Source organism: Zea mays, chromosome 4 (genome assembly GCF_902167145.1).
Source record: "Zea mays cultivar B73 chromosome 4, Zm-B73-REFERENCE-NAM-5.0, whole genome shotgun sequence".
NCBI lineage: Eukaryota > Viridiplantae > Streptophyta > Magnoliopsida > Poales > Poaceae > Zea > Zea mays.
The window spans coordinates 31,696,143-31,721,872 of record NC_050099.1 but is presented as its reverse complement, the minus strand read 5'-3'; the positions used below and the strand labels follow the sequence as shown (position 1 = coordinate 31,721,872).

Sequence of the window (25,730 nt, the reverse complement as noted above, 5' to 3'; positions counted from 1 at the left end):
CGACAACCGGCGGTTGCCGCCGGCGTCCATGCTCCCGAGCTTCCTGGCCTGCCGTGCACGCAAGTCGTCTGCTCTGTTACTATAATCCCGCCACGACGTCCGCTCCCGCAGGTTCCACTGTTTCCGGGGAGCTTCCTGCGCCACCTCCCCCGCCGCGGGCGCCTGCTGCACCATTGCGGCCACTCGCGCCGGCGATTGGGTCCCGTCGCTGTCCTTGACACCCTCGGTGGGGCGGCTGTGGCGGCGGGCTCGGACGCGACGGGGGCGTCGTCCATGTCCTGGGCCTCCCGGCAAAAGGCCAAGGACTTGCGGCACCCCCAGCCGGCGGGGAGGTCGAAGCGGGCGAAGAGGAGCGGGTCCCTGGCAGCCCGCGATGAGGACGCGGGTGCCATGGCCGCGGCCGGCGATGACTCCACTGGCGCGCCGAGTCGCGCGAGCTAGAAAGGGGGGAAGAGGAAGAGGAGGAGATGGATTTCACAACGCAGTAGCCTGGAGGAACAAGAACCAACCCTAATCAAGGAGAAGCAGGTTAGGCAAAAAATGTTGGGCGGCTGGTGCGCCTTGGTGAACACCTCGGGCTTGTTGACGAAGTGGAGATCGAGGAAGACGCCGATGTCGGGGGCACGACGCGGATGGGCGACATCGACGGGCAAGGAACTTGCGTGATTCAGGGGTTGGGGGACAGCGCGGATGGGCGACATTGATGGGTGGGGACCTTGCGTGATTCAGGGGAGGGAGCTGTTGCGCACGGCGGGGGCACGGAGGGGCTAAGCAGGGGGAAGCCGGGATGACGCGGTAGCGGACGCAGGTATCCTGACGGCGGGCACGGGATGCCTGGCGGGTCCCTGACTCGCGCGACCTTCCTTCCCCGACTCGCGCGACCTTCCTTCACTGTGACGGCTGACGGCGGATCTCGCCTTCCGGTTTGGTGGGGGCGCGGAGGTGGAGAGGACACGGGGAAGGAACGCCCGCTGAGCTTCCATTGCGGCGGCGGTGGGGAGGACACGCGGATCCGCGTGGGGGAGGACCGCGTTGATTGCGACAGCGGTGGGGAGAAGGGTGGGAGATCCGCGGGCGTTGATTGCTGGCGGCGCGGTGTGCTGGCGCTGATGGCGGGGCGGGTTTGGGGCAGCGCGTGCGAGAGGACGATCGCGGCGGCAGAAGAGTGGTGCTGTGGGCGCCTACAATACATTCATATAGAATAGTAGAGATAAAGACGAAAACAAATGCGAAGCCTTGCCCATATTTTAGAGTGATTCCAAAATCCTCCACGGAATGTGTAGTAACATTAGTTTAAGCAAGAAGCTTTGGATTAAATTCAGTAACCAAAATGTATTGGGGCCCGTGCACTGTGCAGTGCAGAGACTGGCCACTCAGTTGTTTGCACGGTGCTTCCATGCGAAACGCCAGCAGAATACAATAGAAACGCTTCGGTTCTTTCACATCACAAAAGCAAACCCCTGCTTTCATTTTCAGGTTCAATTCTTTGTGGCGAGATGATGTCGACAGCGACCGGGCCTGCGAGCAGCAGCAAGCGTACGTACATCCGTGACCATGGCAGCATCAAAACCAGTACGTTGCTGTCACTGACCTATAGACCAGCCTGCACATTTTCAAATGACGTTACTTCCGCGTTCCCCCTACCAGGCAGGATATTTCCCCCCCGTCTAAGAACACCCATCTGACAAGATCACTGGGCATCCATACACGAACAATATCCTAATAACCCCACGCCCGCCCAAATGGGCGATTAACAATTCCAGATCCATCTTCGCCATGTTGCAACTTGCCCAGATTGTATGTATTTGCCAGGTGAGCAGCGACGACAGTGCCGCATGCTTCAGCTGCCACTGCAACCATAGACAATAAATCTCACCGAAAGAACTGTCAAGAAACAAGAAACTAGGGCTCAGCCACTCAGGGCACAATTCAAGAAAGCAGACAGTGAGGCCATCGAACAATGCCGGTGCAACTGCGAGCCTGCCCTATACCGTTTCTCTAAGGTTAGAAAACAAGCAGAAGAGGACGGAATCGAACACAACGAAGTAATGGGGACATATACAATCTCAGCGAAGCCATCGACGTTTAGGAACACTACTATGGTTCTAGGACTGCTGCTCTGGTAAACTCTGCGGCGTGCAAGGTTGCTTGAGGACCGAAGACGAACTGATGATCGAAGAAAGATGTATGCCTCGGTGGGAACTGATCTCGCCGTGCCGTCGTGATCCGCATCTTCCCCGGAGCTTGGATGCACTAAAAGCTGGCCTTCTAATGTTAGCATCAGCATCTACACCAGTCATCGCAGGTTGCCTGCCTCAGGTAAAGCTGCAATAACAGAACAGGAACAATCTACCATGAGAACTTTGATCATAACCATGAAGCAAGACTCATGCCGAGTTGCTGCCAAAATTCACCAAATGGTGTTCCAACCTATACAAGTTACCAGTCAGAGTTGATCCTAGAAACAACAAAATTTAGTTCCAAGGCTCAACTGCTAGACATGAACAACTTCTCTCCAACAGAAGGTAAGCGTTCGAGTGCAATAATCGACACAGATTGCCACTTGGCGCCTCACAATCTCGCATACCCACCTACACACCCACACGAAATAGACCAGAAAAAAAGGTGGAAATGTAATGTTTTTCATAATCTAAAAAGCATGTTTGCTACCCTACCATCAGCTACAGCGTTACTGGGATTGCGGAGCACTCCAGGGCAGCATCATATAATGGCTCTCGGCAAGAAATCAAGGCTTTCTCGTTATGATGCAGCCATCCCCCCTTTTATGTTTACCGGTAGAGACCTCGTGCCCGTAAAACCCACTAGTAGCTATCAACCTTTTACAACTTCTATATCAGTTCGCTCACCTTACAATTGTTTTTTGTTAAATTCTTCCCTGGCAATGCTATCGCGAGTTATTCGAAAGAGATTGATGATCTACCATATTTATTTATTTATTTATTCAGGGGATACTTGACACCATGCTAGTTAGGAAGGATGCATAATTGCGTCCATGTTCGCTAGCAGAAACTTTTTCCGTCTATGTAGTACAGTGAATGGCACTTGCAGTTGTTAAATATGCCATGGAAATTTCAGATGAAGGGGGGGTGGGGTTGCAGACTCACTCATTCCTGGCAATGCCGGCGTCGGAGCAATTCCTCGCCGCCGGTGTGCCATTCCCGGGCTGCGGCGACCCATCAGAGCTGAAGAAATCCGAGGGCGATCTCTTCCTGTGGCGGGAGGCGAGGACCCGGCCGCCGCTCCGGGACGAGGTGGCCTCGTCGCTCCGGCCGCCGTGGCGCGCGGACGACGCGTGGTGGCACAGGCCTGGCTGCGAGGTGGAGCACGGGGCGTTTTCCTGGAAGAGAGGAGGAAGCGACATTCGGGGTCAGAACGAGATGGTCGCTCGCGAATTGGAGGGAAACGGTCGGTCCTAGCGAGCGACCGCGATTCACGGGGAATACGTGTAAGAATTGTATGGCTGCGAAGCGATAGGATGGCAAATCGAGGAGCGGGTGAAGGAAGAGGGGCGATAGAGGCGGCACCTTCGCTGCGCGCTCTGCGCCGTTGGCGGGGGCCTCCCGGCTGCTGCTGGACGTGGAGCTCCCGACGGGCGGCGGCGTGGCCTCGGCGTCCTCCGTCCACGGCACGACCTGGTTCTCCCCCTCCCCTTCCTCCTCCTCCTCCTCCTCCTCCTCCTCGGAGTCGTCGTCCTCGTCGTCGTCATCCTCGGCGTCTCCGTCGCCCGCTCCCCCCATCTCCTCATCGCCGCCGACGCCCACGGCCCCCGCCGGGCCGCGGCGGACGCAGCGGACGCAGAGGGAGACGGTGGGGCCGAGGCGCGGGCCCGCGGCGCGCCACGGCGTGGGGCGCGCGCAGCCCCGGCACAGCAGCGAGCGCGCGTGGCGCGCCACCAGGAAGTTGGCGCCGTGCACCTGCGCGTCGCAGCCCCAGCAGAGCGTGGCCTCGTCGGCGCCGCAGTACACCCTGGCCGCGGCGCCGCACAGCTCGCACGCGCCACCGGGGCCGGGGCCGGGGCCGGGGGTGGCGGCGCCCTTCTCCTTCCCCACTTCCGCTGCCGCAGCCGCCGACATGATCCTCGCCGCCACCGCCACCGCCACAGCCACAGGGGAGGGAGATTTCTCGGTTTCTTGCTTCGTTTCGTTTGTTTTGGAGAGTAGAGAAGGAGAGGGCGAGATTGTTTGGAGCGCAGAGAGGAAGAAGAGAGAGAGAGAGAGAGAGAGGGAGAGATTGTTTGGACCGCAGAGAGGAAGAGGGAGAGGGAGAGGGAGAGATGTGAGGCTGGAGTTTTGTTGGGTGCGGGAGGTCTTTTGGGCCTCCAACTCCAACCGAACCGAGGATCCTCTGCGGAAGTGCGGATGCGCTTCGCTCCCAGTCCCACTACTGGCCGCGGAAGCCTCCAGCTGGACATTCCTTCCCTGTCTTTTCTCTCCTTCCCGAGGGCGTAGCGTAGCTGTTGAGTTCATCTTTATCCAGCCATTAGAAGTAGAAGCCTACTTAACACCAACCTCAACAGAGTTTTGCTATACATTCGTAGGACCCAAAGGCAGGCAGGCGGTCGTGGTGGTGGTGGAGAGGAATAAGTGGTGAGGGGAAACGTGAGGCTGGCAAGAGGCGGAGTGGCCGCATCCAGCAGCTGCAGCCAGCCACAAGTTCCCCCAACGACCCTACCCCAACCCCAACCTCAACCTCGTATTCGTCGTTCCGTGCCTTGAGATAGATATTTTCCTCGCTCTCTCTCTCTCTCCCAGCTGCTGTCCTCAGTCCTCACCTCTTTCGCCTTTCCCAACAGATTTCCATGCCTGCGCAGTGGACTTAATAGCAGTCCAAGTAGTATTTCATATACATGATCCATCAGAAATAAATAGGGGCTCAGCTTCTCTTGCATACACAGTTGACCAAAAAAAAATATGTCCATGCAGGCTCTTCCCAAATAATTAAAAACACATGAATATAACACATTCCATTAGCCTCAGGATCTGTTCGTTTGCACAGGAATACATAATGAATTATTCTAGCTAATCAAAACTTATATAAATTAGAGAAACAATTCGGATAGAAATTATTCTAGGGTTCCGTTCCGTAATAACCGAACGGCCCCTTAGGGCATATACAACCTTGAGCCCCTGACTCGGTTTTGCCAAGCACAAGAGACAACTACGAGATTGCATGAAACAATCCTGAATTCTTAGATCATAAATGCAGTCAAGACACAAAATATATAGAAAGTCGTGAATAGTATGTCTCTTATATTTTTCCCCCCGCTGTACAAGTGAGATATAGTTTCTTCAAACATTAGATGCAGGGTACAAGTGAGGCTCATAACCCTTTCCCAAAGAATATATATCTCCATTATTCTTTGTACCGACAAGTCTGTTGTCTGTCCATTTTCTAGCGGACAACTTTAGGAACCTGAAAACAACGCATTCACACATATGACATATTCATGCATGCCCTTGCTGTGGTTGGAGATTCGGATTGGGATCTACATGGTCCAAAACAGAGTAATTAGGATGTACAGTTAATTACTAAAACAATATCGTCGCGACAATCAAACTTGTTAGAGGAAGAAAAAGTATTTAAAGATGATGAACAGTTGCATAAGACAGACAAGGACAATAATGGGCGCCTAGTAGAGTAGAGTGAAGAAGCAAACACTGGCCACACGATGTGCATGGGTCGTTGTACTTATTCGCCGAGAAAATAATAAAAAACAATATGCGAAATAAATAAATAAAATAATTAAAGGCACCGGAAAGGCGGAGAAGAGAAAAAGATGCGGCGGAGCTTGTGGCTGTGCGACGACGGGGCCGGGCGCTGTGGAGGCCACGTGAAGAGCGCGTGGACCGGGTTGCTCCCCCATGCCGCTTCGGTGGGCCAGCCCGCCAGAACAGCCCCGAAAAAGATTCACCACCTATACTATACACACGCCGCGCCCTGTTTGCTTCCTTCCGTCAAGGACCCACAAGGAGGAGGCAACCTATAGGGGCTCGATGGCCAGCAGCAGGGGGGCTCATGGCTGGGCAATGTGCGATGACAGATCTAGACCTACGATCGATGGAGCAGCGCAAGACAAAATTGCACCAACGATATCAACGATGCATGATAATAGGCTAATCTGCTAATATCATTTGTATGTAAAGAGCAACAATAGCATGTGCATAGAACATAAAAGATCATCATCGTGGCATTTAGAATTATGCGAGAAAAATAACATACTATTTCTTACTATGAGATTAATCTAGTGCAAACCATCTATTATACTAGATCATTTGAAACTTCTACAATTATAGTGTGTTTGGTTAGCAGCACGACATGGTCTAGAGTGATCCGAACCTGTATCCGAGCCTACAAAATCGTTTGGATAGCGTCACGGAACCCACCCATCCGTCATCCACTCATTCCAAAATACAACAAAACCCTAGCAGTGACTCATTCCTCCAAATCAACCGAATGAGCTCACTTCGGTTCGCATCTCGCACAGGGGCGGCAGCGGGGCAGCTCTGAGGGGATCTCTCGGCGGCGACGACGCGGCGACAGCAACAGCCAGGCTCGAGGTACTCACCCAACCGCCACTCCTCACACTACCAGATCTAGGCGTCGCACCTCAGGATTCGCATCTCAGGATTCGCACGGAGTGAACAAGGCTGAGCGTCGTCTCATTCTGACTTCCGATCCCCAGCGGAAAGCGGAGCCAGGACCGGGAGCTGGAGCAGTTGTCTTCCCCCCTCGTCTCCGTCAACTGGTGAGCTCCCTCCTCCACCTCCTCTCCCTGCTCTTTGATCTCGCCCTCGTTTCTTCCTCCCCGGGCGGCCATCAGTTCCGGCGCGGCAGCTGGGAGCCCTGCTTTCTCGACTCTGTTTCTCGAGCACCTTCTTGAACCAGCCAATTTGCACGCCGAGGGAGTAGGGTACCCCAGCCGCTCCACTGCATACAGTCATCAGTGGGCAGTGGTTTCTTTTCAGCTCTCGGTATCTCAACCCAAGTCCCAAGGTAGCTGTAGTTAAGCTCACTGCCTAAGACGGAAAAGTTAGCCACATCATCACATAGTGGATTAAGATTAACCTACAACACATTCCTGAGAGTTCTTCGTGGACTGTACACTTTTGCTTCATGGAGATTGTATTTTCTATTCGTGTTGCCTAACTAATCTGGCTTTTTAATTCTGCAAACCGAAGCATCCGATAGAGTGAGGACAATCATTACCTACTGCTAGGTGGCTCAAATGGTTGGTTCATTTGGTTGGTTGCGTGTGATGTCACAGTGGAATCATAAAATTGTCGTCTATGGTGCAATGATTGTACAACATTCTGGCTTAGTTTACATTAACTTGATTCATAACTTATTCAGTTTCTTACCAATCTTCTCTTCTTGTTTCTCTTGCAGGTCTTTAATTCTCTCTTCACACATATCTTGGTCTTTAATTCTCTCATCACCAGCGTAAGGTAACAATCTAATCTGTTATGTTTATTTTCATCTTTTTTTCTGTATTGTTTCTTGTCTATTCTGTATTGGGTTGGGTCTATTCTGTATTTTTTAGCTAGACTATAAATTATGCATATGCAATCGTGTGTATGTCTTTTTATGTATTAAAGCTCTCTGAACTTCATGTAGATGGATGCAAATGAAATAAGAAGATGAAAAGGAAACGGATTTCATATGCCCCAATGATTGATATGGAAATGAAACGAAATGACTACCTTTCTAGTATTTACCATAAAGATGATACGAGTTGTTTGCGCATGCTAAGATTGAGGAGAGCACCATTCTTTTTGTTGTGTGATACACTAAAACAAAGAAGCCTTCTTTCTGATAATATCCATTGTTGTGTTGAGGAACAAGTAGCAATGTTCCTTCACACAATTGGTCACAACGAGAGGAATGCTGTTGTAGGAAAAAAAATTCAAGAGATCAGGGGAAATTGTCAGTCGCTACTTTAAGTTAGTACTTCGTGCTGTCGGTGAACTTCGTGATGACCTTATTAGGCCTCCATCTCTTGAAACTTCAGTCAAAATCCTTGGAAATCCTCGATGGTATCCTTACTTTGAGGTATGGTCTAGGCACACTAAAATTATTTTTGACCTGCACATAATGATATTCTTATTTCTCATCAAGTCAAAATTATAATGTAGAATTGTATTGGCGCAATTGATGGTACACACATACGAGCTAGTGTCCCCAAGTCTCGTGAGGCAGCTTTTCGAGGTAGAAAGAGTTTCACAACCCAAAATGTGATGGCTGCGGTAGACTTTGACCTTCGCTTCACATATGTGCTAGCTGGTTGGGAGGGTTCGGCACATGATGCCGTCGTTCTAGTCGATGCCTTACAAAGGCATAATGGTCTCGTTGTACCTAAAGGTAATATTCTGTAATGATTCCACTTAAAATATGCACCCACCATAAGATAGATCATTGCCTAACGATGTTATCATGCCATCATGGTATTGTAGGAAAATATTACTTCGTTGATTGTGGTTATGGTGCAAAACCGGGGTTCTTATCACCTTTTCGCGGTGTCCGATACCACTTAAAATAGTGGGGTAATGATAACATGCCAGAAAATGAGAAGGAATTATTTAATTTAAGGCATTCACAACTACGGGTCACTGTTGAGCGTGCCTTTGGATCCCTGAAGAACCGTTTTAAGTTTCTTGATGATGCTCGACCTTTCTTTCCTTTCAAAACACAAGTAGATGTTGTCCTTGCATGTTGCATCCTCCACAATTGGATATTATTGCATGGGGCAGATTGTTTTCTCCCACCTGAGGAAGCATGGACAACAAACCAACCTTCTAGTTCAACAAGTTCCCATCAGGAGCAAGTACAAGAAAACAGACAATGGGTTCAGTGGAGACAGCAACTTGCAAATTGGATGTGGGAAACTAGAGCAACTTCCAATGTACAAGAAAACTAGAGCATAAATTCAAAAGTGGCATCATTCTTTGGATGTGAGATATTTTGTTGTTTTGTCTATTTGCTCATTTGCTTAGATGTGATCTATATTCTCAAATGTTCTAATATTGTAGGGAGATGGATGATGTCCAAGAAATTGAACAAAGGTCCCAACCACAAATTTTCTGGACACAAGAAATGTCTGCATGTGCTTTGAAATATTTGGCCCAGTTGGTTGCTGATGGAATTCGAGTAGACAAAGGATTCAAAAGCTCGCACTATAATCAATGTGCTAAAGTGGTGAAGGAAAGATTTCATGTTCAAGTTTCTGGTTCTCAAGTTACTAATCATCTTAAGACATGGAGAAGCTCGCACTATAAGAACTACCATTATATGGCTGTCATATTTGGGAATCATCAAGCAACTGGACTGTTTGCGAAATGCACCAGTGATCCCCTAGGTTTCGACACATCTGAAAGTGCAGGTACATATGGTGTGGGTTATTCTGGAGACTTGGCTGGTCATGAGAGTAACAATGCAAGTCCAACTCGTGATAGTGGAGAATCATTGAACCCAAGTGGTCCAATTCCTGATGGTGGAGACTCATCTACTCGAAGTGGTGCAAGAAGGAAGAGAGGGCGCATGATGATGGAAGATGAGGATCCATTGATATGCACTGTCACTTTTAAGACTCTTTCAGATGCAATCAAGCAGTCAGCACCACAACCACGTCCGATAATCCCACCCAACCTATGGACTATGATGAAACAGATTCCTGTTTTTGAAAGAGAACATATGTCACACCCGGTTTTAGAAGGCAAACCGAATGCGAACCATGTACGTGCCAGGATCAGTTATTCACGTACACAGCAGTTACATAACATGGACATCATCACACAGTGCTCAAATAGTATTAAAAGGGAAATAATAGTTGATTACATCATACGTCTGAGACGTCCATGTAGTCCTTACAATAAATCAAAGTGCGGAAAAGAAACGTAGATAACCGCGGCCTTCACAGGCAGCCGATTACCCACGCCTAGAACTCGTCGTAGTCTTGGAACTCCTGGAAGTCTCCTTCCACAGCTTCATCTTCGCCTGAGCAGTGGTTGCAATGCTGACAACCTGGGGATGGGGGGGTTTGGTGTGTAGAGCAAGGGTGAGTACACATCAACATACTCAGCAAGTATCCTGTTTGGCTGTAGTGGACTAGCTTTATGTGGGGATAAGTCAAGCAGTTGCTTTTAGTTGGTTAGGTTATTATTTACTAATAGGAAGCCAAGTTTTAGCATTAACCCAGGTTATTAACCCGATGTACCCTTTCCAAACGGAAAGAATACCACTTACCAGCACCATAGTCATAACCGAAACCATCGATCTCATAGCCACCTGTACCAAAGTATCTCTGATCAAGTACCACTAATCACTGGAGCTCCCTTGGCCGCTCATAACCGTGAGCACGGCTGATATATCAGTTTTCAAACACTCTGCAGAGGTTGTGCACTTTACCCACAAGCCGTGATTCCCTTTCTGCCCGGAGAGAGCTACTCCCCGTTGACCACTACCTAGGTGGCCTAGCAGGGCATCACTACGTAGCCTTTACAAAGATTCCCCGGGGCTGTAGCCGCCCGTTAGGTTTCCTAAATGTACCGCACTCCTCCCTAAGGGACAAATCAACCTTGGCAGAGCGAGCCGCATACACCGAGCCCCATTGACGGCACGACGGCGAAGCGAACTACACCCCGGATCCTCTAATTATTCAGCTAAGGGCATCCCATTCCACCCTCATGGTTGCACTGTTTTCCCGGGCGGTCATCCATAGAACAGGTCCTTACGGAGAGGCACTCGAGAAACCGCTCGAGCCCCCTTGAAGACCACAAGTATAACATCATAATAAGAGAAGGGAAAACAGCGTATCATAGATAATCTCATCATGTTCATTGATTAGAGTTTGAGCAATAGCATAAAGCTAAACAATAATAATCCAACCCAGATAGGTAAACAAGGATATGGATAACAAAACTAGTCAATCCTTAGGCATAAATGTGTAATGCGGGAGGTGAATTAAAGAATGAATAGGACAGAGATAGGTCAAGGGACACTTGCCTCCACCAACCGACTGCTGCTCAGGGGCTTCTCCTGCGAGTTCCTCGGGCTCTTCAACCGGATCGTTCTCTAAGCGAGTGCAAACATACATACATCCATCCATTGAAATTAGGAAACCAACAGTACACCATACAAGAGAACAAGTAAAGCAAATATGCATAGAATACCACATACGATAATGAATTTACCATGGTTAGAAAGAAACGAGGGAAGGTCTCGCAAGGGTTAAGGCTTATGCTCGAGGGGCACTACGGGTAAACGAATGACTAGACGTCACGTGCTCTAGTTTTAATTGGTTCTAACAAAAGAATTAGCTACATGCACTAATGTAATCGCGACCACTTTTAATAGATTAACATTGAACGAGATAGGTGATTAGTTATACAAATTAACTAACGTAACCAATTTCCAAATTGAGACACCTAGCTTATTAATATAAACATGGGGTTAGCGCGCATAGGACACGGGGGGGGGGGGGGGGGGGTAGACGGGGCGTTTGGGGGTAGACGGGGCACGACGGGTCGTGCCAAGGCACGCGCACTACGCGGGTACGCGCGCGAGGCCGCACGCACACGCCACGGACTAGCCGTGCGCACGTCGGGGCCGAGCGCTAGCCGAGCTCAAAGCCGCGCGCCATAGGCACGCTGGGCCAAGCTCGAGGCCACGCAGGGGCCAACACGACGCGAGCAAGGCACGGCGGGGCGAGCGGGCAAGCACGCCGGGGCAAGCGAGCACGAGCGAGCAAGGACGCGGCCGGGCGAGGGCGGGCTCGCCAGGCGCGGGCGGTCGAACCGGGGCACGGGGGCGGCCGAGCACGAGGCGGGGCGGGACGGCTCGCCGGAGGGCGGCCGGGGCAGGGCCGAGCGTGGCCCGCCGGGGGGCGGCCGGGCACGGGGCGGCGCGAGTCGCCGGGGCGGCCAGGGAGCCGGGCCGGCCGAGCCGGGCGGCCGAGCCGGGCGGCCGAGCCGGGCGGCCGAGCCGAGCGACGGGGGCGGGGCAGAGCGGGCTCGCCGAACGAGGGCGGGGCTGGGCGAGCCGGAGCGAGACGGCGCGGGGATGGCCACCGGGGCACGGGGAGGGGCGAGGGCGGGCTCGCCGGGCGCGGCCGGGGGCGACCGGGGCGGGGCGCAGCCGGTGCGGCCGGGGAGGGGACGGCCGAGGCGGGGCGGGCTCGCCGGAGCGAGGCCGGGCGAGGGCGGTCGGACGCGGGACGGGGGCGGGGCTCGTCGGACGCGGCCGGGGGCGGCGAGGCGGGGGGCGGGCTCGCCGGGCGCGGCCGGGGCGGGGCGCAGCCGGGGGCGGCCGGGGAGGGGGCGGCCGAGGAAGGGGGAGAGAGGGGAGGGGAGGGGGCCTCACCGTGGGCGGGAACGGCGGCGGCGCGCAGGGGCGGCGGCGCTAGGGCAAGAGGCGGCGGCGCTATGGTTTGGGGAGAGAGAGGGTGAGAGAATGACGGGCGGGGCCCGCGGGAGGGATTTTTGGAAAAGGAAAAGGGAGGGGGGCGGTTGGGCCGGCTGGGCCGAAAGGGGGGGAGGGGGGCGCGCGGCTGGGTCGACCGGGAGGCCCACGCGGGAGGGGAGGGGGGAAGGCGCGGCTGGGCCGGCCGGGAGGCCCACGCGGGGGGGGGGGGGGGGAGAAGGGGGGGCGGCTGGGCCGCCAGCTGGGCTGGCGCGCAAGGGGGGGGGGGGGCGGCTGGGCCGAAATGGGAAAGGGAGAGAGGGAGAGAAAAAGAAAAGGGTTTTCTTTTTCTAAAATCTAATTTTCTTTGGATGAATGCTTTCACATTTTTAAACAATCAAAAGTATGCATGGTTCGACATGGTGCATCACCCAAAATAAAGTATTTTAAGGTTTTGCTTTACACGGGGTCTAAAGCCAAAACCCGCTATAACTTTGGAAAAGATCAAGGTTTAGCGAGGGAACGAGAAAAAAAGAAAAGGGTAACACCTGAATTTGGTGAGAGAAAAGAAGAAAAAATTCTACCCCCAAATTCAGGGCGTTACAAACCTATCCCCCTTAAAAGAATCTCGCCCTCGAGATTCAGGGTTGGCTAGCAAAGAGCTCAGGGTATTTAGCCATCAGATCATCTTCACGCTCCCAGGTTGCTTCTTCCTCTGAATGGTGATTCCATCTGACTTTGCACATTCTGATGGTCTTCCTTCGGGTGACTCTGTCTGCAACCTCAAGGATTTGCACTGGTTTCTCAACGTAGGTCAAGTCCTCTTGGACTTCAAGACCTTCCACTGGCAACTGCTCTTCTGGCACACGCAAGCACTTCTTCAACTGATACACATGAAAGACATCATGCACTGCGGACAGATTCTCTGGCAGACTGAGCTGATAGGCCACTTCTCCACGCCTTGAGAGGATTTGGTACGGACCAATGTAGCGGGGTGCTAGCTTGCCTTTGACTCCGAACCTCTTGATTCCTCTGATCGGTGACACTTTCAGATAGACAAAGTCTCCGACTTCGAAACTCAGCTCTCTTCTTCTTGTGTCTGCATAGCTTCGCTGCCTCGATTGCGCTATCTTCAGATTCTCTCGAACCATCTTGATGTTTTCTTCAGCTTCCAGCAGAATGTCTGGCCCAAACACTTGCTTTTCTCCAGGCTGATCCCATTGCAACGGAGTTCTACAACTCCTTCCATAGAGCGCCTGAAATGGTGACATCTTCAAACTGGTCTGGTAACTGTTGTTATAGGAAGACTCTGCATAGGGCAATCTCTTGTCCCATCCGGACTGATCTTGCAACGCACAGGCTCTCAACATGTCTTCAAGAATTTGGTTGGTCCTTTCGGTCTGACCATCCATCTGCGGATGATAAGCTGAACTGAAATTCAGATGCGTGCCCAAGGCTTCATGCAACTGCTGCCAGAAATGAGAGGTGAACTGCGTTCCTCTGTCTGACACTATCTTCTTTGGCACACCATGAAGACAAACGATCCGAGACATATACAACTCTGCCAATACTGCACTGCTGTAGTTGGTCTTGACAGGTATGAAGTGGGCTGACTTGGTCAAGCGGTCCACTACTACCCAGATGGAATCGTAGCCGGCTCGAGTGCGAGGCAATCCGACTATGAAATCCATACCGATTTCATCCCATTTCCACTGAGGGATCTGCAACGGTTGCAACAATCCAGCTGGTCTCTGGTGCTCTGCCTTAATTCTTCGACAACTATCGCACATAGCCACATGCTCTGCGATTTCCCTCTTCATTCCGTACCACCAGAATTTCTTCTTCAGATCCTGATACATCTTCTCACTGCCAGGGTGAATCGAATAGGCTGTCTCATGAGCTTCCTTAAGGATCAACTCCCGAATGGACTGGACATTGGGAACGCACAAGCGGTCTTTAAACCATATCACACCTTCTGCATCTTCTCGAAAATCTTTGCCTCTGCCATCTAGAATCAGTCGCCGGATCTCACTGATCTTCTCATCATTCTTCTGTGCTTCTTTGATTTCGCGCTCTAAGGTAGGTTCCAACTCAACTGTGACTCCTCGCGAATTGTTCAGAAATCCGAGACTCAACCTATCAAACTCCTTGGCCAACTCATAAGGCATCGGACGAGCGACCATCAGATTGACCTGACTCTTTCTGCTCAAAGCATCTGCCACTACGTTTGCTTTGCCTGGATGGTAATGAATCTCCAACTCATAATCTTTGATCAACTCTAACCATCTTCGTTGCCTCATGTTCAACTCTGACTGAGTGAATATGTACTTCAGACTCTTGTGATCTGTGTAAACATCGCATTTCTGTCCATACAGGTAGTGCCTCCATGTCTTCAGTGCGTGAACCACTGCTGCCAACTCTAGATCATGGATTGGGTAGTTCTTCTCATGAACCTTCAGCTGTCGGGACGAGTAGGCCACAACTCTTCCCTCTTGCATCAACACACATCCCAAACCTGTGTAACAAGCATCACAATACACCGAGAAGGGCTTGTGCACATCAGGCAAGACTAAGACAGGCGCTGTAGTCAACTTCTCTTTCAGCGCTTCAAAGGCCTCTTGGCACTTCTGGGTCCACTTGAACTCAACCTTGTTGCCTAGCAACGCTGTCATTGGTTTCACAATCTTCAAAAACCCTTCAATGAATCGCCGATAATATCCGGCCATTCCAATGAAGCTCTTGATTCCTCTAGCATCTGTTGGCGCTTTCCAGTTCAAAATGTCTGCCACTTTCTTCGGATCCACAGCCAATCCTTCTTTGTTGATTATGTGACCCAAAAACAGGACTTCACTGATCCAGAACTCACACTTGCTCAACTTTGCATACAACTGGTGCTCTCGCAATCTCTGCAATACCATCCTCAAATGATCTGCGTGCTCTTCTTCGCTTTGAGAATAAATCAGAATGTCATCAATGAATACCACCACAAACTTATCAAGGTAATCCATGAATACACTGTTCATCAAGTTCATGAAGAACGCTGGCGCATTGGTCAAACCAAAAGACATCACTGTGAACTCATACAAACCATACTTGGAAATGAATGTCGTCTTCGGAATGTCCGAAGGTCGGATCCTGAGCTGATGATAACCTGACCTCAGATCAATCTTGGAGAACACACTGGCTCCTCTCAACTGGTCGAACAGATCTTCTATTCTGGGCAAGGGATACTTGTTCTTGATCGTGACTTCATTCAAAGCTCGATAATCGATACACATCCTTTTGGTGCCATCTTTCTTTTCCACGAACAAGACAGGAGCGGCCCAAGGCGAGGTGCTTGGCCGGATGTAACCTTTCTCTGACAACTCATCAATTTGCTTTTTAAGTTCAACCAACTCTGGTCCAGATATTCTGTAAGCTCTCTTGAAGATAGGGGCGGTTCCAGGAAGAAGCTCTATGGCAAACTCAACTTTCCGCTCTGGTGGCATACCCGGTAAGTCCTTTGGAAACACATCTGGGAACTTGGACACAACCTTGATACTCTCAATTGGGTCTGCTTCACTGCTATCAACAGCTAGCTGATAACAACTTCCTTTCTTTGGCTCAGGCGGGACTAACTCGGTCACCACTTCCTCTCCTAGTGGAGACACCAACTTGATTGTCCTCTTATCACAACTGATAACTGCCTGATACTTATCTAGCCAATTCATCCCTAGGATGACATCTATTCCCTGAGTACCCATTACTATAAGGTTGGCGGGAAACGCTATCCCCCTTATTTCCACACTTATATTCAAACAAATGCTATCGGCTCGAATTCTACCACCGACTGAGTCAATTTGAATGGGGGTTGACATGGTAGTAATTGGAAGATTATGTGCTTCTACCCATGATGCAGTAATGAAAGAATGCGTTGCTCCAGTATCAAATAACACTTCTGCAGTATGGGAGTCGACTGGGAACATACCTACTATCATGCCGGGGGTCTCCTGAACTGCTTCAGCCTCCAAGTGGTTCAGTCTCCCATGATTATAGCGCGGCTGAGAGCGGTTGCCTGCTCCAGGCTGAGGCACATTCTGCTTTGCTGGGACATTGGGGCCTGACTGCTGCTGGGCTGCCTTCTTCGGACATTGCATCACCCAGTGGCCTTGCTCTCCACAGTGGAAACATGCCCTGTTTCCAACCTGAGCTGGTGCTGCCTGATTGTTCTGCTGGTTTGCTGGGGCAGGAAGACGAGGTGCTTGCTGATTCTGCCTCTGAAACTGACCTCCTGACTGATTGCTCTGACGGTTCTGGTACTGATGCTGAGGATACTGCCTTTGAAACTGCTGATGCTGCTGAGGTGGACGCTGGTTCTGCCTGAACTGCTGAGGTTGATTGCTTGAGAAACGAGGACGACTGCTGCTTCCAGGCTGGGGTCCACTGATTTTGCGCTTACGATCCTCCATCTCCTTACGCTTCCTCTCTGTCATGATTGCTCTGTCAATCAGGTGCTGGAATGTCGGGAAGGTGTGATTCATCAGTTGGTACTGCAGAGGGTCAACCAAGCCTCTCAGGAAACGGTACTGTCGCTTGGCGTCGGTGTTGACATCTTCAGGAGCATAGCGAGACAATTGCAGAAACCTGTCCCGGTACTCACTGACAGACGATGGCCCTTGCTTGAGGGCCAGGAACTCCTCCTTCTTCACTGTCATCAGACCTGCAGGAACATGGTACTGACGAAAACTTCCTCTGAACTCTTCCCAGGTGATGGCGTCAGGGTGGGCATGGGTGGCGAGGTAAGACTCCCACCATGATTGGGCTGCTCCTCTCAACAGACGGGGACCATACAGAACTTTCTCCCTGTCATCGCACTGAGCGGTATGCAACTCCCGCTCCACAGTGCGCAGCCAGTATTCAGCATCTATGGGGTCAGAAGAGTGAGCGAACGTTGGTGGATGACCTCTCATGAATTCAGCACGCTTGTCTCTGGGCATCTGAGGCATCTGAGGCTGAGGTGGGGCCTGCTGCTGTTGCTGCTGAATGGCGGCCAAAGTCTGACCGATGGCTTGAACTGCCTGAGTCTGCATCAGAAACATCTGCTCGATCGATATCGGGGGCGGGGGCGGCAGGTGCTGCTGCTGGGGCACCTCCTCCTGTTGAGCGGCTCGCTCCTGCTGAGCACGCCTTCCTCCTCTGTGCCTGTTCTCTGACATATGCAGAATGCAACCACACATCAGAACTGATCTGGCAAATCTTGCAGCATAAGAAAAGAGTATAGAATTCTTCAACAGCACTGAACAGATGAGCATCTTCACTGATCTCCAACACAGACCACACAGCTTCTCAGATAAAGAGGAAAGTGGAATAAAAAGGTTTCCCAACTATATAACTAACTCCACTAACATAATAGGTAAACCAAAATGCAGGGGATACCCACACTCTGGTGACAGTCATTACAAAGATCCAAACCAAACATAGTTCATCATGACAACCATAAATGCACAGGATATAACAAACTACCCTGTCTAACTAAGACTAACTAAAACCGAGACTAACGCTAAGACTGTAGCTTCTACGTATATATTTCGTATTAATTACAAGATCCAACTCTAACGAGCTATGGTTCTAGAGTTATCTTGGTCTTGCAGTCGGGATTGCCATAAGACTGGTGTCCATGCCGAGGTGAGCGGTACGGGTGCTGAGTCCCGACGGGAGCGGGGGAACCACCATCCAGGTGACGACGTTCCGCGCGCTCAGCCCGCAGCAGGGCGATCTCAGCACGAGCCCTACTCAGCTCGTCTAATGCATGGTCCAGCTCCGTGTTTAGCACGGCGGCTAGGTTGACTGTGCTGCTCAACCTAGGATTGCCCTCACCGACAGGTGAGACAATCATGCCTCCTGTGCTGCCAGATGGATGGCGGGGGTAATACTTCAGGTCAAGACCGTCAGCTGCCCCACCGAAAACCGAGCAGTAGTGCGAAAGCGCACGCCGTGCAGCATCTTGCATGGCTGCCTCAGCTGAGTCCCGCTTAGAGATAGAATAGTGCTCTGAGCAGGCCTCCGCACCCTGGAGACTGTTCTCCGGACGACGCACCAAGCAGGTTGCCTCCCAGCGGTCCGGGTAGACCCCGCGACTGTGCTGGTAGACCACACAGCGATACTCGATAGACCAAGTACGCCGGTTAAGTGCCCGACGTAGCAGGGTATCGAGCGCATCGTGGAACTGACACCCGCGAGCAGCGTCGCGAGTGATGGGTCGAGCAACCCATCCTTCCGGCTCATGGTTAGCAGAGAAGTCGGTGTCGTGGCTCGAGCTGTCGTCGCCACCTCCGTCGTCTGGGTCTCCTCCAGCAGCTACTCCAGAAGCTGGGGCGTCCAGTGGTGGTGCAGGGGGCGCCTCCAGGGGAAGCACGGGGGAGCAGCTCCTCACGGACTCTACCTCCTGTTGGAGCGAGAAGGAAGAGCCCTGCTGCTCCTGTCGTCGACGTTCCTGCTCCTCATGCAGGCGGTGGTGCAGTCTCTCCAAGTGGCTGGACTGTCCGGCCACGGGACGGCGAAGCGGACGCTCATCAAGACGGGAGGGTAAGAAGGGGATGACGGACTTTCGTGCAGTGTGTCTAAGTCGAGCCATCTACAAAAGACATCGCAAGCAAAAGGGTGAGGACAGAATTAATATGACCAGCAAGTAATGAATCATAAGTAAATGAAGGATTAGAATAAAACATGATTTTCAGCAAGGTATAATATATAGTAGAACATAGGTTTGGTCGGTATGACCAACTTTTGAAGGGATATCAAAGTCAAGGCAGGGACAGAGGTCTATAGTCCTTAGAACGACCATTCTACTCTAGGTTAGCGGTCCTACAGTCAGCACGGCTCTGATACCACTTATGTCACACCCAGTTTTAGAAGGCAAACCGAATGCGAACCATGTACGTGCCAGGATCAGTTATTCACGTACACAGCAGTTACATAACATGGACATCATCACACAGTGCTCAAATAGTATTAAAAGGGAAATAATAGTTGATTACATCATACGTCTGAGACATCCATGTAGTCCTTACAATAAATCAAAGTGCGGAAAAGAAACGTAGATAACCGCGGCCTTCACAGGCAGCCGACTGGGGGTTGCCGCTAACCCACGCCTAGAACTCGTCGTAGTCTTGGAACTCCTGGAAGTCTCCTTCCACAGCTTCATCTTCGCCTGAGCAGTGGTTGCAATGCTGACAACCTGGGGATGGGGGGGTTTGGTGTGTAGAGCAAGGGTGAGTACACATCAACATACTCAGCAAGTATCCTGTTTGGCTGTAGTGGACTAGCTTTATGTGGGGATAAGTCAAGCAGTTGCTTTTAGTTGGTCAGGTTATTATTTACTAATAGGAAGTCAAGTTTTAGCATTAACCCAGGTTATTAACCCGATGTACCCTTTCCAAACGGAAAGAATACCACTTACCAGCACCATAGTCATAACCGAAACCATCGATCTCATAGCCACCTGTACCAAAGTATCTCTGATCAAGTACCACTAATCACTGGAGCTCCCTTGGCCGCTCATAACCATGAGCACGGCTGATATATCAGTTTTCAAACACTCTGCAGAGGTTGTGCACTTTACCCACAAGCCGTGATTCCCTTTCTGCCCGGAGAGAGCTACTCTCCGTTGACCACTACCTAGGTGGCCTAGCAGGGCATCACTACGTAGCCTTTACAAAGATTCCCCGGGGCTGTAGCCGCCTGTTAGGTTTCCTAAATGTACCGCACTCCTCCCCAAGGGACAAATCAACCTTGGCAGAGCGAGCCGCATACACCGAGCCCCATTGACGGCACGACGGCGAAGCGAACTACACCCCGGATCCTCTAATTATTCAGCTAAGGGCATCCCATTCCACCCTCATGGTTGCACTGTTTTCCCGGGCGGTCATCCATAGAACAGGTCCTTACGGAGAGGCACTCGAGAAACCGCTCGAGCCCCCTTGAAGACCACAAGTATAACATCATAATAAGAGAAGGGAAAACAGCGTATCATAGATAATCTCATCATGTTCATTGATTAGAGTTTGAGCAATAGCATAAAGCTAAACAATAATAATCCAACCCAGATAGGTAAACAAGGATATGGATAACAAAACTAGTCAATCCTTAGGCATAAATGTGTAATGCGGGAGGTGAATTAAAGAATGAATAGGACAGAGATAGGTCAAGGGACACTTGCCTCCACCAACCGACTGCTGCTCAGGGGCTTCTCCTGCGAGTTCCTCGGGCTCTTCAACCGGATCGTTCTCTAAGCGAGTGCAAACATACATACATCCATCCATTGAAATTAGGAAACCAATAGTACACCATACAAGAGAACAAGTAAAGCAAATATGCATAGAATACCACATACGATAATGAATTTACCATGGTTAGAAAGAAACGAGGGAAGGTCTCGCAAGAGTTAAGGCTTATGCTCGAGGGGCACTACGGGTAAACGAATGACTAGACGTCACGTGCTCTAGTTTTAATTGGTTCTAACAAAAGAATTAGCTACATGCACTAATGTAATCGCGACCACTTTTAGTAGATTAACATTGAACGAGATAGGTGATTAGCTATACAAATTAACTAACGTAACCAATTTCCAAATTGAGACTCCTAGCTTATTAATATAAACATGGGGTTAGCGCGCATAGGACACGGGGGGGTAGACGGGGCGTCTGGGGGTAGACGGGGCACGACGGGTCGTGCCAAGGCACGCGCACTACGCGGGTACGCGCGTGAGGCCGCACGCACACGCCACGGACTAGCCGTGCGCACGTCGGGGCCGAGCGCTAGCCGAGCTCAAAGCCGCGCGCCATAGGCACGCTGGGCCAAGCTCGAGGCCACGCAGGGGCCGACACGACGCGAGCAAGGCACGGCGGGGCGAGCGGGCAAGCACGCCGGGGCAAGCGAGCACGAGCGAGCGAGGACGCGACCGGGCGAGGGCGGGCTCGCCGGGCGCGGGCGGTCGAACCGGGGCACGGGGGCGGCCGAGCACGAGGCGGGGCGGGACGGCTCGCCGGAGGGCGGCCGGGCACGGGGCGGCGCGAGTCGCCGGGGCGGCCAGGGAGCCGGGACGAGCGGGCGGGGCGGCCGAGCCGGGGCTTGGCGCGGCGAGGGCCGGCCGAGCCGGGCGGCCGAGCCGAGCGACGGGGGCGGGGCGGAGCGGGCTCGCCGGACGAGGGCGGGGCTGGGCGAGCCGGAGCGAGACGACGCGGGGAGGGCCGCCGGGGCGCGGGGAGGGGCGAGGGCGGGCTCGCCGGGCGCGGCCGGGGGCGGCCGGGGCGGGGCGCAGCCGGGGCGGCTGGGGAGGGGACGACCGAGGCGGGTCGGGCTCGCCGGAGCGAGGCCGGGCGAGGGCGACCGGACGCGGGACGGGGGCGGGGCTCGTCGGACGCGGCCGGGGGCGGCGAGGCGGGGGGCGGGCTCGCCGGGGGCGGCCGGGGAGGGGGCGGTCGAGGAAGGGGGAGAGAGGGGAGGGGAGGGGAGGGGGCCTCACCGTGGGCGGGAATGGCGGCGGCGGCGCGCAGGGGCGGCGGCGCTAGGGCAAGAGGCGGCGGCGCTAGGGTTTGGGGTGAGAGAGGGTGAGAGAATGACGGGCGGGGCCCGCGGGAGGGATTTTTGGAAAAGGAAAAGGGAGGGGGCGGTTGGGCCGGCCGGGAGGCCCACGCGGGAGGGGAGGGGGGAAGGCGCGGCTGGGCCGGCCGGGAGGCGCACGCGGGGGGGGGGGGGGGGGAAGGGGGGGGGCGGCTGGGCCGCCAGCTGGGCTGGCGCGCAAGGGGGGGGGGGCTGGGCCGAAATGGGAAAGGGAGAGAAAAAGAAAAGGGTTTTCTTTTTCTAAAATCTAATTTTCTTTGGATGAATGCTTTCACATTTTTAAACAATCAAAAGTATGCATGGTTCGGCATGGTGCATCACCCAAAATAATGTATTTTAAGGTTTTGCTTTACACGGGGTCTAAAGCCAAAACCCGCTATAACTTTGGAAAAGATCAAGGTTTAGCGAGGGAACGGGAAAAAAAGAAAAGGGTAACGCCTGAATTTGGTGAGAGAAAAGAAGAAAAAATTCTACCCCCAAATTCAGGGCGTTACAACATATAGCACACTACTATGGCTACTTGTGTGAGAATCCAGCCCTTGCTTATGCCTTTCTAGAGATGGGGCTAGATGATCAAATGGTATGGGTGTCTAGGTACATCAAGACTCATCTTTCTGATTGATGCATAAAAAAGCAGATTAGCCTAAAACTTGTATCTGAAACTTTTTAGTTATTTCTATGATGGATGGAGTCTATGAAACTTCTCTTTGAACATTGATATGGATGTTGGATAACTTCTCAATTTTATTTGTATGCTGGATAATGTTGAATATGTATGTTGGATAAATTCTCAGTTTTTAATGTATGTTGGATAATGCTGGATGAAATTGTATGCTGGATAAGTACTCGTGAAGATACAAGTTTCAATTTTCAGTTTTATCTATGTTATAACTTTTAGTTTTTATGTATGTTGGATAAAAATGCAACCTTTTTGGTGTGGTGAGTGAAAGCAGATTGAGCGTCGCTTGATGACCTGCTTCTTCAAAACAAACAAAAAATGGATTCACCTGCTTCCTCAAAACAAACAAAAAATGGATTCACCTCATTTCTCTAACCAAACATAAAGAAAGAACCATCCAATCCTGTGAGGAATGAATCCATTCCGGATCGGCTGGTTCCGGATGGAGCCAATCCCCTAACCAAACACGCCATTAATCCTATATCATAGTCGATTGCTATTGATGGTCTGGGACAAAACAAAGCCCGGTGCGTAGGGTAGTTCGACAATGCTTAGGAGCTGTCGGTATGATGAAGAGTTGATATCGAGTAGATTTAGAGATGGTAATAGGGACCCGATCCCCAATTCTTCGTGGGAATTCTTCCATTAGGGGATGGAGATGGGAAAGTTTCTTTCCCCATGGTGATGTAAACGTGGAAAAATTATTCCCAACCAGTGGCGGAGCACGACCAAAAAATAAGGAATGGCAATGGCAAAGACATATCTTGCAGTAAAAGAAAATTTTAGTATAAAAATATCATTAAGAAGTACCTTAGATGAAGAATCCCTTGTAGATTATACGCCAAATCAGCAATGTAACTAAATATAAGTTGTCAAACAAAGAGGAAGCATAAATTAGCATTAAAATAAAGAGCTAAATTTAATACAAGATATTCAAGTAGACTCTAGTGACACGTGATATATCGATAATTATAATTATTTTAGTTACGTCTAGGAGACTTTTACTGCCCGGCTAAAATAGCTCTTCAAAACTGCACATTAAACTTAATTAGTCCTACTCCTACTACGAAATACGAATAACTAAAATGTATAGACAATATTGTTACACATAACACAACTACCTCTTCCTGGAGCCTTTCTTTTTGTCGACCTCGCCGAGCTTGAATCCATTGCAATTTGCAACTGCAGGGCAGCAGGCTTGCAAACAGCCGAATTTGCAAGTAGCAAACAACAAACCAAGCAGGCTTGCAAGCAACAATGGGGCCAACGCCAACGCAACTACGCAAGTAACTAAGCCAACTAGCCAAAGCTAAGCAAGCAGGCAAGCAGCCAAAGCACTGAAGTAGGCTAGCAAGCAACAAATTACGCAAACAGCAAAGCAAGCAGCCTGCAGCCTGCAGCCAAGCAGTGGCGTAGCGGTGGAGCACGGGCTGCACAGCCAACGCCCAACGGGCCAAGAAGGAAGGCAGGAAGTAGCAGGCCAGACGAAGGCGGTGAATGCCTGACTGGGTAAGGGCGTAAGGCCAGGCAGTGGAGCCGGCGGCCAGCCACACGGAGGTGGTCGCAGACGGACGAGTAGGCGGCCAGGCGAGGAGCGGGTGAGCGACCGTCTTGTGCGCAGTGCACCTGCGGTGGCTCGACTGTGTCTGTTGTGCGGCCACAGTGAAAGTAGCCTAGAGGGGGGTGAATAGGCTACACCTAAAATTTTCCACTAAAAACTTCGAAATAGTGTCAAATTCAAGTTGCACTGGTGCAAACCGGTTCAGTTGATTTTGTTCACAACTGAACAAGTTTGAACCTGCTCAACTTAGATAAGATAAACAGTTAAACAAATGTGACGGAGTTGTTAGAGATTATGCTAAAGTCTTGCCCTAGAGAAAATCCACTCAAATAGATGATAAATCGGTGTGAATTGTTTTCACACGATTTGCACACAATATAACCGAATATGAACTAACCAACCAATTAAAGTGCTTATCAAGAACACGCAAGAACACACAAGAACACACGATTTAACCCGAGGTTTGGCAACCACCACAATGGTGTCCTACTCCTCGTTGAGGAGCCCACAAAGGGCCGAGTCTTTTCCAACCCTAATCCTCCACAAGCCGACCACCAAGGTCAAGGAAATCTCTTCTCAAATTTGCTCAAAGAGCGGGTGATACAAACTTCTTGGGGTCGTCCACAAATTTGGAGACTCCCAAGCAACCTCTAACCGTCAAGGAACGCAAGGTTCCAAGAGTAACAAATCCGCACAAGGTTAAGTTTGCAATGAGCTCGAGAATGAAGAGAATAGGAGAATCAAGATGAAATCAACAGTGTGTTAGATCGACTTCACCTCACACCAAGGATCCTTCAAACGATTGAAGGGGATGCGATTTCGGGTGTGAGAGGTGAAATGAATGCCTTTGTTTGGAGGTTGGTCAGCCAAGAAATCGTGGAAGGGCAGAAGTGAATGAAGAGAGAGAATGTGGGGGTATTTAAAAGATCCCCCAAAAGCTAGCAGTCGTTGGGAGAAGTGGACCAAAAACCGGTTGAACTGGTTCTTAAACCGGTTGAACCGGTTTCCACCAGGAAGTTCTCGGTTCATTGAGCTACTCAGCCGGAGACTCGACCGGACTCAAAATCGGTTGAGCCGGGCTCAAATCCGGCTGAACCGGTTTTCGAAAAATCTCTGCACACGACTTTTCTGACAGTTTTTGACTGTCAGACTGGCAGGACAGAGGTGGCAGAAGAAACAGTACAGAAACCGGTTGAACCGATTTCAGGTCCGGTTGAACCGGTTTTTGAAACTAAAGAGCAAGTATTGATAAAACTGAAGTGAACCAAGGTGGAACTTTTGTGGGGAGTAAGAGTGGTTTTTCAAAGGACATTCATGATCTAGAAAAGTATTCTCTTAGAGGATTTGAAGGAATTTTGAACTGAGCTCATTGCATTACTTACTTAATATATTGTGGATCCCTCTTAATTGAACGATGATTTCTATAACTCAAGAATTATAAAATGAATACTGTTGTTGTTTCCAAGCACTTGGAGC

General features: G+C 51.2%; 2 protein-coding genes and 1 long non-coding RNA gene across 4 annotated transcripts; 1 reads left to right on the top strand and 2 right to left on the bottom strand.

Annotated features, from left to right (window-relative positions):
• Positions 1 to 1,444: 1,444 nt before the first annotated feature.
• On the bottom strand, positions 1,445 to 5,032 carry LOC100383388 (putative B-box type zinc finger family protein). Of its 2 annotated transcripts, NM_001176043.1 has the most exons (3): positions 3,546 to 4,266; positions 3,126 to 3,358; positions 1,905 to 2,325 (listed from the first exon to the last, which is right to left on the bottom strand). In NM_001176043.1, the coding sequence occupies exons 1-3, from the start codon at positions 4,092 to 4,094 to the stop codon at positions 2,316 to 2,318; spliced, it is 792 nt and encodes a 263-aa protein (NP_001169514.1). In that variant the 5' UTR covers positions 4,095 to 4,266; the 3' UTR covers positions 1,905 to 2,315. The 2 variants fall into 2 exon arrangements, with proteins under 2 accessions (XP_020407269.1, NP_001169514.1); XM_020551680.2 differs by lacking the exon at positions 3,126 to 3,358 and having other exon boundaries at positions 1,445 to 2,325; positions 3,546 to 5,032.
• A 2,794-nt stretch (positions 5,033 to 7,826) lies between these two features.
• On the bottom strand, positions 7,827 to 8,260 carry LOC103653040 (uncharacterized). The gene is made up of 3 exons (XR_565200.3): positions 8,188 to 8,260; positions 7,999 to 8,103; positions 7,827 to 7,905 (listed from the first exon to the last, which is right to left on the bottom strand). It is a non-coding gene; the product is annotated as an uncharacterized lncRNA (long non-coding RNA).
• Positions 8,261 to 9,306: 1,046 nt separating this feature from the next.
• LOC118476890 (uncharacterized) lies at positions 9,307 to 22,636 on the top strand. Its single transcript, XM_035967228.1, has 2 exons — positions 9,307 to 9,706; positions 22,512 to 22,636. Exons 1-2 carry the CDS (start codon positions 9,307 to 9,309, stop codon positions 22,634 to 22,636), a joined length of 525 nt encoding a protein of 174 aa, XP_035823121.1.
• Positions 22,637 to 25,730: the final 3,094 nt, after the last annotated feature.

Excerpts from the sequence above, each read along its gene's own strand:
- LOC118476890 (XM_035967228.1), top strand. The coding sequence starts at position 9,307 with ATGGCTGTCATATTTGGGAATCATCAAGCAACTGGACTGTTTGCGAAA. Across the intron at positions 9,707-22,511 it reads TCCTGTTTTTGAAAGAGAAC|ATATAGCACACTACTATGGC; the intron begins ATATGTCACACC and ends GGGCGTTACAAC.
- LOC100383388 (XM_020551680.2), bottom strand. The coding sequence starts at position 4,487 with ATGAACTCAACAGCTACGCTACGCCCTCGGGAAGGAGAGAAAAGACAG. Across the intron at positions 2,326-3,545 it reads GCGCAGAGCGCGCAGCGAAG|CTTTACCTGAGGCAGGCAAC; the intron begins GTGCCGCCTCTA and ends CTGTTATTGCAG.